Source organism: Orcinus orca, chromosome 8 (assembly GCF_937001465.1).
Source record: "Orcinus orca chromosome 8, mOrcOrc1.1, whole genome shotgun sequence".
Lineage (NCBI taxonomy): Eukaryota > Metazoa > Chordata > Mammalia > Artiodactyla > Delphinidae > Orcinus > Orcinus orca.
In genome coordinates this window covers 24,891,184-24,905,681 of record NC_064566.1, presented here as the reverse complement: position 1 = coordinate 24,905,681, position 14,498 = coordinate 24,891,184, and the positions used below count along the sequence as shown (strand labels likewise).

Here is a 14,498-nt window from a genome sequence, read left to right as displayed (position 1 = left end):
TGTATTAGCAAAATTGTTTCTATTTCCTTCTTTTATATATGGTAGCTAAGTGAGATAATGTGTGTGAATGTACTTATTAGCACATAGTAGACACTCAGAGTTTTTTTTAATGTTTGTTTAATGGCAAGCTTTTGTGACTTTCCATATACTAGGGAAAGATGCTTCTGGATTGTATGGAAAAGATGATGTCATTAAAGATGGCATTACGTCACCTGGCAGCACATGAAGAATTTCTTTTTTCATCATCTTGATATTCTGAGAATAATAACAATAACACAACTATGATTTATTGAGTACTTACTATGTGCCAGGTACTATGCTAAGCCTTTTACATGTATTAACTCTGATGGTCACCACACCTGTAAAGAAATGGTACTGTTACATTTGGCTATAAAACTTAGTCCTTGACACTGCAAAAATCCATTCAAGAAATAATTATTCCTAAAAGTGTTGTGATGGTTAGATAATTTTTAAAGAGAAAGCTATTGTTAAGATAGGTTCTACCTGTAGGTCTTGACAATGGAAGTGTTTCACTTAAGAAGGTTTTGATGGAGAAACCAAAAGCAGACACCCAAAAGCCCTTTACTGAGTATTTTAGTTTTCTGAATAGCAAGTTTCAGTCTGTATGTCCTGGAATTCCCAAGAATGATAAAGCAGGATTTAGCTGCTTGGTATTTTGTCAGCTATGTCTATTTCTCTGAACAATATTTACATATAAAACCTGTGAAAGTAATTTGGTGTGTTTCTTGTTTGTTTTAGCACTGGAATACCCCAACCTTGATATATCAGAAACAACCAGAGACTACTGGGTAATTACAGGTAATCTCTTCTTTCATTTCCCCTTTCACCCTATCCGGTTTCTTCCTTCCTTCCTTCCTTCCTTCCTTCCTTCCTTCCTTCCCTCCTTCCTTCCTTCCTTCCTTCCTTCCTTCCTTCCTTCCTTCCTCTTTCTTTCTTTCTTTCCCTTTCTTTCTTTCTTTCTTTCTTTCTTTCTTTCTTTCTCTCTCTCTCTCTCTCTCTTTCTTTCTCTCTCTCTCTCTTTTTTTTTTAACATCTTTATTGGAGTATAATTGCTTTACAATGTTGTGTTAGTTTCTGCTGTATAACAAAGTGAATCAGCTATATGTATACATATATGCCTATCCCCTCCCTCTTGCGTCTCCCTCCCACCCTCCCTATCCCACCCCTCTAGGTGGTCACAAAGCACCGAGCTGATCTCCTTGTGCTATGTGGCTGCTTCCCACTAGCTATCTATTTTACATTTGGTAGTGTATATATGTCCATGCCGGTCTCTCGCTTCGTCCCAGCTTACCCTTCCCCCTCCCAGTGTCCTCAAGTACATTCTCTACGTCTGCATCTTTATTCCTGTCCTGCCCCTAGGTTCTTCAGAACCATTTTTTTTTTTTTAGATTCCATATATATGTATTAGCATACTGTACTTGTTTTTCTCTTTCTGACTCACTTCACTTTGTATGACAGACTCTAGGCCCATCCACCTCACTACAAATAACTCAATTTCGTTTCTTTTTATGGCTGAGTAATATTCCATTGTATATATGTGCCACATCTTCTTTATCCATTCACCTGTCAATGGACACTTAGGTTGCTTCCATGTCCTGGCTATTGTAAATAGTGCTGCAGTGGACATTGTGGTACATGTCTCTATTTGAATTTTGGTTTTCTCAGGGTATATGCCCAGTAGTGGGATTGCTGGGTTGTATGGTAGTTCTATTTTTAGTTTTTTAAGGAACCTCCATACTGTTCTCCACAGTGGCTGTATCTATTTACATTCCCACCAACAGTGCAAGAGGGTTCCCTTTTCTCCACACCCTCTCCAGCATTTATTGTTTGTAGATTTTTTGATGATGGCTATTCAGACTGGTGTGAGGTGATACCTCATTGTGGGTTTTTTTTGGTTTTTTTGTTTTATTTTTGGTACACGGGACTCTCACTGTTGCAGCCTCTCCTGTTGTGGAGCACAGCCTCCGGACGTACAGGCTCAGCGGCCATGGCTCACAGGCCCAGCCGCTCCGCGACATGTGGGATCTTCCCGAACCAGGGCACGAACCCGTGTCCCCTGCATCGGCAGGCGGACTCTCAACCACTGCGCCACCAGGGAAGCCCTGCTCATTGTGGTTTTGATTTGCATTTCTTTAAAGATTAGTGATGTTGAGCATCCTTTCATGTGTCTGTTGGCAATCTGTATATCTTTTTTTTTTTTTTTTTTTTTTTTTTTTTTTTTGCTGTACGCGGGCCTCTCACTGTTGTGGCCTCCCCCGCTGAGGAGCACAGGCTTCGGACGCGCAGGCCCAGCGGCCATGGCTCACGGGCCCAGCCGCTCCGCGGCACGCGGGATCCTCCCAGACCGGGGCACGAACCCGCGTCCCCTGCATCGGCAGGCGGACTCCCAACCACTGCGCCACCAGGGAAGCCCTGTATATCTTTTTTGGAGAAATGTCTGTTTAGGTCTTCTGCCCATTTTTGGATTGGGTTGTTTGTTTTTTTGATATTAAGCTGCATGAGCTGCTTGTAAATTTTGGAGATTAATCCTTTGTCAGTTGCTTCATTTGCAAATATTTTCTCCCATTCTGAGGGTTGTCTCTTGGTCTTGTTTATGGTTTCCTTTGCTGAGCAGAAGCTACGTTTCATTAGGTCCCATTTGTTTATTTTTGTTTTTATTTCCATTTCTCTAGGAGGTGGGTCAAACAGAATCTTGCTGTGATTTATGTCATAGAATGTTCTGCCTATGTTTTACTCGAAGAGTTTGATAGTGTCTGGCTTTACATTTAGGTCTTTAATCCATTTTGAATTTATTTTTGTGTATGGTGTTAGGGAGTGTTCTGATTTCAGTCTTTTACATGTAGCTGTCCAGTTTTCCCAGCACCATTTATTGAAGAGGCTGTCTTTTCTCCACTGTATATTCTTGCCTCCTTTACCAAAAATAAGGTGACCATAGGTGTGTGGGTTTATCTCTGGGCTTTCTATCCTGTTCCATGGATCTATATTTCTGTTTTGGGGGCAGTACCATACTGTCCTGATTACTGTAGCTTTGTACTATAGTCTGAAGTCCAGGAGCCTGATTCCTGCAGCTCCGTTTTTCTTTCTCAAGATTGCTTTGGCTCTTTGGGGTCTTTTGTGTTTCCATACAAATTGTGAAGATTTTTGTTCTGTTTCTGTGAAAAATGCCATTGATAGTTTGATAGGGATTGCACTGAATCTGTAGATTGCTTTGGGTAGTAGAGTCATTTTCACAATGTTGATTCTTCCAATCCAGGAACACAGTATATCTCTCCATCTGTTTGTATTCTCTTTAATTTCTTTCATCAGTGTCATAGTTTTCTGTATACAGGTCTTCTGTCTCCTTAGGTAGGTTTCTTCCTAGGTATTTTATTCTTTTTATTGCAATGGTAAATGGGAGTGTTTCCTTAATTTCTCTTTCAGATTTTTCATCATTAGTGTTTAGGAATGCAAGGGATTTCTGTGCATTAATTTTGTATCCTGCTACTTTACCAAATTCATTGATTAGCTTTAGTAGTTTTCTGGTAGCATCTTTAGGATTTTCTATGTATAGTATCATGTCATCTGCAAACAGTGACAGCTTTACTTCTTTTCTGATTTGGATTCCTTTTGTTGCTTTTTCTTCTCTGATTGCTGTGGATAAAACTTCCAAAACTATGTTGAATAGTAGTGGTGAGAGTGGGTACCCTTGTCTTGTTCCTGATCTGAAAGAAATGGTTTCAGTTTTTCACCATTGAGAACGATGTTGGCTGTGGGTTTGTCATATATGGCCTTTATTATGTTGAGGTAAGTTCCCTCTATGCCTACTTTCAGGAGAGTTTTTATCATAAATGGGTGTTGAATTTTGTCAAAAGCTTTTTCTGCATCTATTGAGATGATCATATGGTTTTTATCCTTCCATTTGTGAATATGGTTTATCACATTTAATTGATTTCCATATATTGAAGAATCCTTGAATTCCTGGGATAAACTCCACTTGATCATGGTGTATGATCCTTTTAATGTGCTTTGGATTCTGTTTGCTAGTATTTTGTTGAGGATTTTTGCATCTATGTTCATCAGTGATATTGGCCTATAGTTTTCTTTCTTTGTGACATCTTTGTCTGGTTTTGGTATCAGGGTGATGGTGGCCTTGTAGAATGAGTTTGGGAGTGTTCCTCCCTCTGCTACATTTTGGAAAGGTTGGTTTATATTTAAAAACTGCATGCCATTCAGTGATAGAATTGGCATCTTTTCTTGGGTCCTGTCTTATACGCCAAGGAGTTACTTCCCTAGGACCAGAAGTGGGTGGAGTAAGCCGAGATAGGAAAAGACAGCATGCTGAAGATGAGGGTTAAATAACCAATTCAGAACAGCTACGTTGAAAGTCCCACCCAGGAGCTTCCTCTTCGCAAAATGTGTACCCATCAAAAGGTGCGGCATTAAGCTGTGGACGTCTGGGGCATGTCCATGTGAATGGTTGTCTATTTGTTTAAAGATCATTTAAAGACCGTAGGACTTTCTGCACTGCTTTACAAAACCCAAATGAAAGTCAGAGGAATGCCAGGCATGCATTTTTCTCTCTCCCCAGTACGCCCGCGCTGATCCTGGTGGAGCCCGGGCGTGTCCTGACAGTGAGGGTGGATGGAAGTAAAAGGGTGTTTGGGTGGCAGTTTCCTTTTTTCTTCCTTGACATTTCCCAGCTGAGATTTATGAAACAGCAAAAAATTTTTGCTTGTGTTTTTCAAAAGCCAGACAGTAGCTCTGAAAATTAGAGAAGCAAGGATTGGAAGCGGAGAGAGAGGACAGATGCTTGTAGCAGGAAAAGTGACCAGCCGGGCCATAAAGGGTGATGCCAAAAGCTCAGCTTCTTGGGCTTCCCAGGTGGCGCGGTGGTTGAGAGTCCGCCTGCCGATGCAGGGGACACGGGTTCGTGCCCCGGTCCGGGAAGATCCCACATGCCTCGGAGCGGCTGGGCCCGTGAGCCATGGCTGCTGAGCCTGCGTGTCCGGAGCCTGTGCTCCCCAACGGGAGAGGCCACAACAGTGAGAGGCCCGCGTACCGCAAAAAAAAAAAAAAAAAAAAAAAAAAGCTCAGCTTCTCTGTAACTGGTGACACACTGAATCTCAGAGACGGAGTTTTGGGTGAAGTAGAAAAGGAGAGCTTCGTTGCTTTGCCAGGCAAAGTGGAACACAGCAAGCTCCTGCCTTGAAAAACTATGTGTCCCAACCCGGGAGGATTTGATGAGGAGTTTTATAGCAACAGTTCAAGGGTGGGGTTGCTGATAAGATTAGGGTGTGTGCAGGGTCTGCATGCCTTTACTCTCATCTCAGGTGGTCGGTCTCCTAATCTTGATGAGCTTCTCTGGTCCCTTTAATCTCGCCTCAGGTGGTCTCTTGGCTGCTTCTCCCTTGATTAGCGACTCTTGGAATCTGCCCTTTGGAACCCAGGGAGGGTCATGGAGGCTGGAGTCTTGCCTACAAGAAAGGGGGGACAGAAAGGCTTCCATACCCAGGAGCCCCACAGGGTCCTCCTCAGTTTCAAGGGGAGGGACGGAAGGGTGTTAGTCTGCTAGAGCTGCCGTAACAAAGTACCCCAGGCTGGGGGAGCTTCAACAACAGGAATTTATTTTCTCATAACTCTAGAGGCTGGAAGTCTAAAATCAAGGTGTCAGTTGGGTTGTTTTCTTCTGAGGTCTCTCTCATTGGCTTGTAGATGGCCATCTTCTCTCTGTGTATGTCTGTGTCTTAGTTTTCTCTTCTCTTTTTTTTTTTTTTTGCGGTACGCGGACCTCTCCCTGTTGTGGCCTCTCCCGTTGCAGAGCGCAGGCTCAGCGGCCATGGCTCACGGACCCAGCCGCTCCGCGGCATGTGGGATCTTCCCGGACTGGGGCACGAACCCATGTCCCCTGCATCGGCAGGCGGACTCTCAACCACTGCGCCACCAGGGAAGCCCAGTTTTCTCTTCTTATAAGGACACCAGTCGTATAGATTAGGCCGCACCCTGATGACCTCATTTTATCTTAATTGCCTCTTGAAAGGCCCTATCTCCAAATACAGTCGCATTCTGAGGTCCTGGGAGTTAAAACGTCAACATGTGAGTGGTGGGAGGACACAGTTCAGCCCATTACAAGGAGGGAGGAAGATTTTGCAAGTCCTGGAAGATGTGCTTGAACAAGCAGGCCCTCCCAAACCGCCTTCTTCCCTTGCCTGTCTCCTCCCTCCCTTGCTGTCCTAAACAAGCAGTAGATGGGCTGCTGCCTGGAATACTAACCAAGGAGCTTGGTGAAGCTCGCTCAAGGTCTCTCCTAAATTGCAGAAAATTGCATTTCTTTCTCCCCTGCAAAGCCATGGATTTGTAGAGATTATTTTACCTGCTAAGAAGGCCAACTAAAGAAACGTTTACAAAGGAAACAACAACCCATCAGAGTTTATGCTCAAGAGAGACAATGCAACACATTTTGGAAACCAGCAGGTTATGTAACATTTACAAAATCATGTTTCCTGCACATGGAATGCTGTTTTTTAACTTGTAGCCATTTCCTCCCTTCTCTTAACTTTTAAGATTTACATTCAATGATAAAACATCCTGTCCTTGACAGACTCCTGTTTCATGCTTTCCTCATGTACCTGTGTCTTGCCCTGCCTCTGTTTTAGTGACATAACCTTAATTAAAAGCTCCATACATGGTCTTGCTTTCGGGATTCTTCTGGGACTTGACCCCTGCCGCTCACCTACGTATCCAACTTTGTTATCACTGTTGCTGCCTGTTGGTAATCAGCATACACAGTGGCACCCATCACTGTGTTTGGGGCTGATTGGATCAGTTGATTAGTGCTTGCGGGGGAAGAGGGGACAGGTCCAGGTCTCAGGATGACCCTCCTGCCTTCCCTTTGGCCCATAACCACTTTCTAGACCCATGGGTGGCCACCACCAACTTTAACCATCTTTTCCAGAAGGGGTAGGAGATTAGGAACTGAGAGATGAAGACAGCACTTGTTCAAACCTACAGTCCCTAGAATAACCTGTCTGCCCAGATATTCATCCTGGGCATCCTGTCTTCTGCTCATTGCTAACAGCCAAGAGGATTTGAAGCAACTTCTCTTCCTGTAATTTGTATTGTAAAAGCCTAACATGTTTTCATCTGTTTTCCGACTAAGCTTATATTAAATATGTTTTGTCACACTATCCACTTCTCCCCTCCCTGAGTGTGGGTCCCGCTGTGGTGGAAAATCACTGGCTTAGGGTGACTCCTGCAGCCCCTCTTTACAGAGTACCCAGGGGCTACCCTGCTCTCATGGATCCTGCAGTCAGGGGTGTATATATGAGGCGGGGTAGAAATGTACAGACTTAATGTTGCTGCCTGACAGAGGTGAGAGCCCCTCTTAGGTTTATTCATCTGTCTTTATTTCACCTACCAGAGTCAAAATATCCCAGACCCAGCAATTACAGGATTTCTTCTGGTCTCAGCTCTGCTACTGACTAACCTAGTGTGTCCTTGAGCAAGTCAACTTAGACCCACTAGGCAGCACATGCTCACCTTTAGAATCAGGAAAAGATGTGAGCTGAGGATTGAGGTTCTTTTGGCTCTGAGTATGTGAGATTCAACCATGAGTAAAACAACTTAACTTGAGTTCACTTGGCCTGATCGTTGGAATCTTAGAGCCCAGTGCAATTGTAAACAAAGAAGGAATGAGAGACCAGTGATGTTACAGCCACCAAATCCTCTGGACAAAGCTCCTAGGAACACAGCTGGGACTTGCCCGCCTCCTCTGAGCTGAATCAGTGGTGGGTAAGGGTGGGTGGCCAGGGCCCTGGCTGATGTACTGAGGGGCTGCGGTCTTCCTGGGCCCCCGTGCCAGGGTCCAACCCCCGCTACTGCTTCCGTGTCTCTGTGAAAGCTGTGGGCACACACCTCTTTCCACTCCCTTCCAGGTGGGCAGAGAGGGCCAGGAGCCTGAGGTCCACAGTGCTTCTCAGGGAAAAGGAAAGGAGCTACAGTCCTGGAACACAGCTCTGTGCTTTCCAGGCAATTCCTTCCTCTGGTGAGGATGTGTCTAGTGAAGGAGGAGGCGCGTTTGAGCAACAACAGCTACTGTTTACGGGCACCCCCCTCTCAAGTGCACTATGCTGGAAGCGTTTTTGTATAAAGTATACTGTTCTTTGCAATGATACAGTCAGGAGGAGCTTATGATAACCGTGTTTTCTGATGAGGAACTGGGGCCCAGAGAAACGAGGCAACTTGCTCAAGACACTCAGTAAGGGGGCATCAGGATTCAAACCCAGGCCCCTGGCTCCAACCCTCTGCTCTTCCCCAGCTGCCTCAAGAAGGACACATCCTCTTTGCAAATAGAGCCACGAGGCATGAGGGAGCTGCCCAGTTGATTCCGTGTAGCTCTGTGGCTGGTTCCCACAGAGCTGTACTTCCTGTACAGCTTCCTGTGCTTCCCTGGAGGTATTTTTTCTCAATTTTTAAAACTGTGGTAAAATAAACATAAAGTGTGATTTACCATTTTAACCTTTTTTTAAAAAAATAGTTATTTATTTATCTTTGTCTGCGTTGGGTCTTTGTCGCTCTGCCCGGGCTTTCTCTAGTTGGGATGAGCGGGGGCTGCTCTTTGTTGCGGTGCGCAGGCTTCTCCTTGTGGTGACTTCTCTCTTTTTTTTAAATATCTTTATTGGAGTATAATTGCTTTACAATGGTGTGTAAGTTTTTGCTTTGTAACAAAGTGAATCAGCTATATGTATACATATATCCCCATATCTCCTCCCTCTTGCATCTCCCTCCCACCCTCCCTATCCCACCCCTCTAGGTGGACACAAAGCACCGGAGCTGATCTCCCTGTGCCATGCGACTGCTTCCCACTAGCTATCTGTTTTACATTTGGTAGTGTATATATGTGCATTGGCTTCTCTTGTTGCAGAGCACGGGCTCTAGGCGTGCGGGCTTCAGTAGTTGAAGCACGCAGCCTCAGTAGCTGTGGCTCACAGGCTGTAGAGCACAGGCTTAGCAGTTGTGGCGCATGGGCTTAGTTACTCCGCGGCATGTGTGATCTTCCCAGACCAGGGTTCGAACCCGCGTCCCCTGCACTGGCAGGAGGATTCTTAACCACAAGGGAAGCCCTTAACCATTTTTAAAGTGTACAATTCAGGGGCATTAAGTACATTCATAGTGTTGTGGAACCATCACCACTATCTATTTCCAGAATGTTTTTGTCCTTCTACTCTTCTCTTCTTTGATGTCTGCCCTTGCATCATCTCTGGGATTCCTGTAAAGTAACCCATGATGACGTCCCTCGACCATCCTGTGTCCCCTCTCTTGCTCTTGTCTACCAGTTAGGAGAGACCAGTGTAGAAGTAATCCTTCAGCAGTTGGCGCTGTCCTTTTACGGGAGGGGTGTCTTTGAATGCGCAAGAACACGGGCTCTCCTTCTGGGGTCAGGAGGCTGGTCAGCCCTTCCTCAGCCTGACAGCTGTGTCAGGAGGGTTCCAAGGGGCCACAGTGGGAAGTGCAGGAGTGTTTTATCTTTGTTTGCAGGAGTTCTGCTGAGCTGGGAGTCCCTCATAAGGGCCCTGGAAGGAAAGCTGCTTTATGCCCTCCGTGGGGATTATTTAGCATTTGTGGTTTCAAAGAAATGATTTCTAAGACTCAGCTGTGGGTTTTATTTTTCTCTTGATTGGTTTAAGCATCGTTCTCTGTATCTCGTTGTCATCCGTTGCGTGTTCTGGCCCTGTTAGAATGCCATCATAGCAACAATGCCGTCTTTATATCCAAGCTATTGCTAGATCCCAGTAGACGGGTGGTATTAATGGTCCTTGGCTGGACTGTAGTAGAACAAACTCTGCTAAATGAAAAACCTTGTATTACATTCCCAGCCCGTGTAAGTTTTGGTCTAAGAAGATGAGAATTGCTTTTAGCATTTTTGTTTTCAGGGATGGCTGTGTTTGGAGGGAGTGTTCGTGTGTTTGGGAAGAAGTGTGCTTCTTCCCAAGGGTCTCGGAGGAAGGGCTGGCTTTGGGGGTAGACAGCAAAAGGCAGTCGTCCCCGTAGTAATTGACCACAGCAGTCTTTGGACGGCTCTGGTGTTCACTAAATTCTCTCCCGTGCACCAGCCATTGCCTGGAATTCCATCACCAACACCTTAACCCATTGATTAAGACACCCTGGATGTGGGTGAAGCCCAGCAGTGAAGGAGGGATGGAAAGAGAGGGTTTCATTTTCCTTCTGCACACCAGGCTCTATGCTAAGCTGCTATATACATCTTATTTCATCTCAACCTTAAAGCCCACTAGAAATATATTTGCTGTGATATAGCCTGTAGCCCTTCTTATTCCGTTTTACAGAAAAGGACTTGGACTCTGAGAGGGCCGGTGGTTTGCCCAAAGTCCCCCAACTGGCAAGGGCCAGCACGGAGAGAGCCCAATCTTTCTATCACACGATCCTTCTCTCAAGTGAGAGAGACCCCAGGGGCCCTGGGCAGCTTTAGGGGTGAGCCCTGAAAGGACCCCATTGAGGAGACAAGGAAGAGGACACCGAACAGGGGGGTTTGCCCATGTGGAAGGGGCTGAATTGCAGGGTGGAGCTTAGATTTCTCACCAGAGCTGTTGGGAAGGAAAAGTAAAATCAGGGTAGCGCTGAGCCAGGGCTTCTGAGTGGGAACCACCAAAAATCCAAGTAGTTGTACCCATTAGCGATGCTGTATTCCCATATGGACTCTGACAACACATACTGTCTTAAATAAGGTTGGGACCTAATACAGCAGCGTTACACCTGTCACAGCTTGTGAAGGACAGAGTGCATGCTTTGGGGTTCCACAGGCTCAGGTTTGAGCCCTGGCTTTGCTGATTACTAGCTGTGTGACCTTAGACAAGTCACTTAACCTTTTCAGCATCTCGAACAGGTCAATAGCGATTCCTAACTCCTGGGGCTGATGTGAGGGTAAAGTGAGGGAAGGATGGCCAAACCCTAACGTGGGGTCGGGCCCATGGCCCTTAGTGGCTGGTGGGGGCCAGCGGTGGCGGCTGTGGTTCCGAGTCAGCAGGCAGCCTCTCCTCTGACAGCCCCTCTGTGTCCTGTGTCCACAGTGCTGCAGGGTGTGGACAGTTCCCTGGTGGGCCTGCACAACCAAAGCTTCGCCCGGGTCATGGAGCAGCGCCTGGCCCAGCTGTTCATGATGTCCCAGCAACAAGGCCGGCGGTTTAAACGGGCCACCACCCTGGGAAGCTACACCGTGCAGGTGGGTGTGCGTAAAGTCATGGGGGTCTTATAAGAAGGGTGTGGAAATGTGCTTCCTGAGCCTAAGAAAACCATGCTGCGTGCCGAGGAGCGCTCACATTGCAAGCTGATGAGGCCAGTTCATCCACACTGCTCTTAGGTTTGGGGGGGGGGCGGGTGACAGTCATAATCATCGAAATCATGAAGGAGGCTGAGAGCTGCTCTCCCGACTACTAGCCTGTAGGGAAAGGAGGTCTCGGAAGAAATGCTGCCCACATGCACATATTTATTAAACAGAAGGCTATTAGTAAGCAAGCGCAACTCCTCTGCATCCTCTTCTGGAGGCTGGATGACGTCCCAGCTTTCAGGCCTCTCAGCGCCATGACTGTGATCAGCAGAGACACCGATCAGCCTTACAGGTGTGGGATTCTGTTAGCCTTGTCGAATCCGTTTCCACAAATACAGCCCTCTACGTTTATAATGGACACGTGACCACACAGGGATTCAGGGTAGGGAGCTGTAGCAGACACCACTGGTGCCCTGCCCAAACCCCCTTCTAATTTCTGTGATGAACGCTGATGAACTCCCAGCATCTCTTTATTGATGGGCTGCTCTTGAGATGCCAGAACGTACTTTGCCCAGCCACGGCTGGCCGGAAGCGCCTGGGAATTCACCAGGGGTGGAGGTATAAATACCACAGCTCTCTTGCTTCTTGGCTGGGAGGATTCTGAAATGTATGCTTTAGGATCATTGCCAGAGCTTTCCCACAGAGAATTACGCTTTAGTTTCCCGCTGTGGTGACTGGCTTCATAATGCATCCCTTGTTAGCTCCCTTCCACCCCCTGTCGGTTCCCTGCATCTCTCCAATAAATTACAAGCATTCAACTCATCTCAGAGTCTGCTTCAGAGGGAACCCGACAGAGACAGTAGCCATCCTGAGGGTAGAGGCTCTAAGCCTCTCTAGATTCTTTATCCAGTTCAAGCAAAAGTGGGAATGTCTATAGCATATTCTGGGCAATCCACGTATCTTGAGTACCACTAATTTCACCAAAAGAGAACCCATTTCTAACATTTGTTATGCTAATTAACAAGCTCTCTTGAGCAAGGTATCAAATTACAGAAGTGCTTCTGGTAGTTGCCTCTAGGAAGTGGGCTTCTTATTTTCTGGGATCTAGTCGACTGCCCCTGGATTGGTAATTGACCACATCTAGTGTGTAACTTAACCCAAACACACATGCATGGTGTCTAACTAAGAGGAAGCTTTAAAGGAAATTGCAGACATTACCACAGTGTCTGCAGATCATGTCCCCAGGCAATCTTGGAAGTACAAACGACCCATCTTCTGGAACACACTTCCCTATGTTAGTCAACATCACGCCCCTGAGGGGAGACTCCAGGTCCCCTGTTCGTAGTTGGTGAATTTGGCTTCTTGTCCTATTGGATGTTGCTTTGGTTCTAAAAATCTTTGTGGTCTGAGACAGCCTTGTCATGAGGTAAAGCGATAGTTAATTTCATGTGCCAGGTTTGTGACTTCCCTTCTGTGGGTCCACGTGGGCCCTATAATTCACACTTTTCCACATGACAGAAAGGAAGTTGCTGGGCTTCAGACAGTTGAAATGGGATTTGCCTCAGCTGAAGGGGAGGAAAGAATCACCCTACACTGCTGGTGTTATTTGTAAACCTAAGAAACCCAGAACATTCTAAGTGTCTAAAAGAGCCCAGTGAGATGCTGTTTCCTCTTTTTTTCTGAGTACTCAGTGTGCTTGGTCCCTTTCGTTGCCTGGAAAACCTGAGTGAAGTAAGTAGGGGTTTATTTCTGCAAATCCCCAATTTACCGAGGCTGTAGACCACCTTCCAACATCATCCTTGGAGAAATTTGGTAAGAAGAATTTGCTATTAAATTGAAATTGAGCGAAGTTATTAGATACTTGAATGTTCATTCACCTTGTACCTGGTTATACTAATGCTCTCCCTACCTCCTCTCCCACTGGGGACAGAAATAACACCCCCAAGTTTCCCAAATAAAATTCACCCTACACAGCTTACATCATCCTTCACCCAGAGAAGTCCTTCATCTTGGCTCAGATCATTTGTAAAGATGAGCCACCTTCATGAATATGGAGATTTTAATGTCTAGAATCTAAAGATATTTCTCTAGTGGATGTATTTGAGAAATTGAGTCCAAAGAAGATATACATATGACCAGTAAGCATTTTTAAACATTTAACTCTTGTCATAAAAGTAATGCAAGTTTTAACTACCACAAGATGCCATTTTCAAGATGAGTAAAATGGTACTATCCCGTGTTGATGAGGTTGCAGTGAAGTGGGCACCCTCAAACACAGTAAATGGATATGACCTTGCTGGAGGGCAGGTGAGCAATTTAGACAAGAATCTTTTAGATGGTCACAACATTACTCCTATAAATTCATTTCGAGGAGATAGAGATGAACACAAAGATGAAAGGGTAAGAGCAGTGTTTCTCAGAGAGGGTCCAGAATATGACTCTATAAGGTGCCCAGAGGCAAAGGGGCTTTCTGGCCAGGGCAGTTTGGGCAAGGCTGCATCCTGTAGAATGTTCTTGAAGATTCCAAAGGCATATTGGCATACCAAAGACTCTAAAAAAACCTGCAAGTAAAGAAATCTCCTTGACTTTCTTCAATATACTGGTTTCTACATTTAAATGCCAATAAGACCCTTGTTTATAATAATATCTACATTTCCCCAACATTTTATTATAAGCATTTTCAAACTCACAGAAAAGTTGAAAAAATTATGACGTAAGCACCCATTTACTCACCATCTAGGTTCTACAATTAACAGTGTATTATGTTACTGTTTTATATTTGATAACATATCATTTCCATACCGTAGATCAGTTTGGACTGTTCTAGAACCTCATATAAGTGGAATCCTACAGTATATTCTCTCTTGTATAAGGCTTTTTTGACTCTGTAGTGTTTTTGAGATTCACCCATGTTGTTCTTTTATTCAGTAGTTTATTCCTTTTTATTGTTGAATAATATTCCCTTGTATGAAATATACTACCATTTGTTTATCCATGCTTCTGTTGATGGACGCCTGCGCTTTTCCCAATTTTTAGCTATTATAAACAAAGCTTCTATGAACCTCTTCTGCAGGTCTTTCCATGGCCATGTGCTTTCATTTCTCTTGGGTATGTAGGAGTGGAATTCCTGGGTCATAGAGTTGGTCTATGTGAGTTCTAGGAGAGACTGCCAGACCTTTTCCCAAAGTGTACAGTTTGACATTCCCACTCCCACCAACCA

General features: G+C 45.2%; 1 protein-coding gene across 1 annotated transcript in view; it reads left to right on the top strand.

Annotated features, from left to right (window-relative positions):
* KIAA1549L (KIAA1549 like) overlaps positions 1–14,498 on the top strand; it is a 289,601-nt gene that overhangs the window by 164,003 nt on the left and 111,100 nt on the right. The window contains 2 exon segments of the mRNA XM_033410192.2: positions 760–819; positions 11,082–11,233. Of these exon segments, the coding sequence (XP_033266083.1) occupies positions 760–819; positions 11,082–11,233 (212 nt within the window).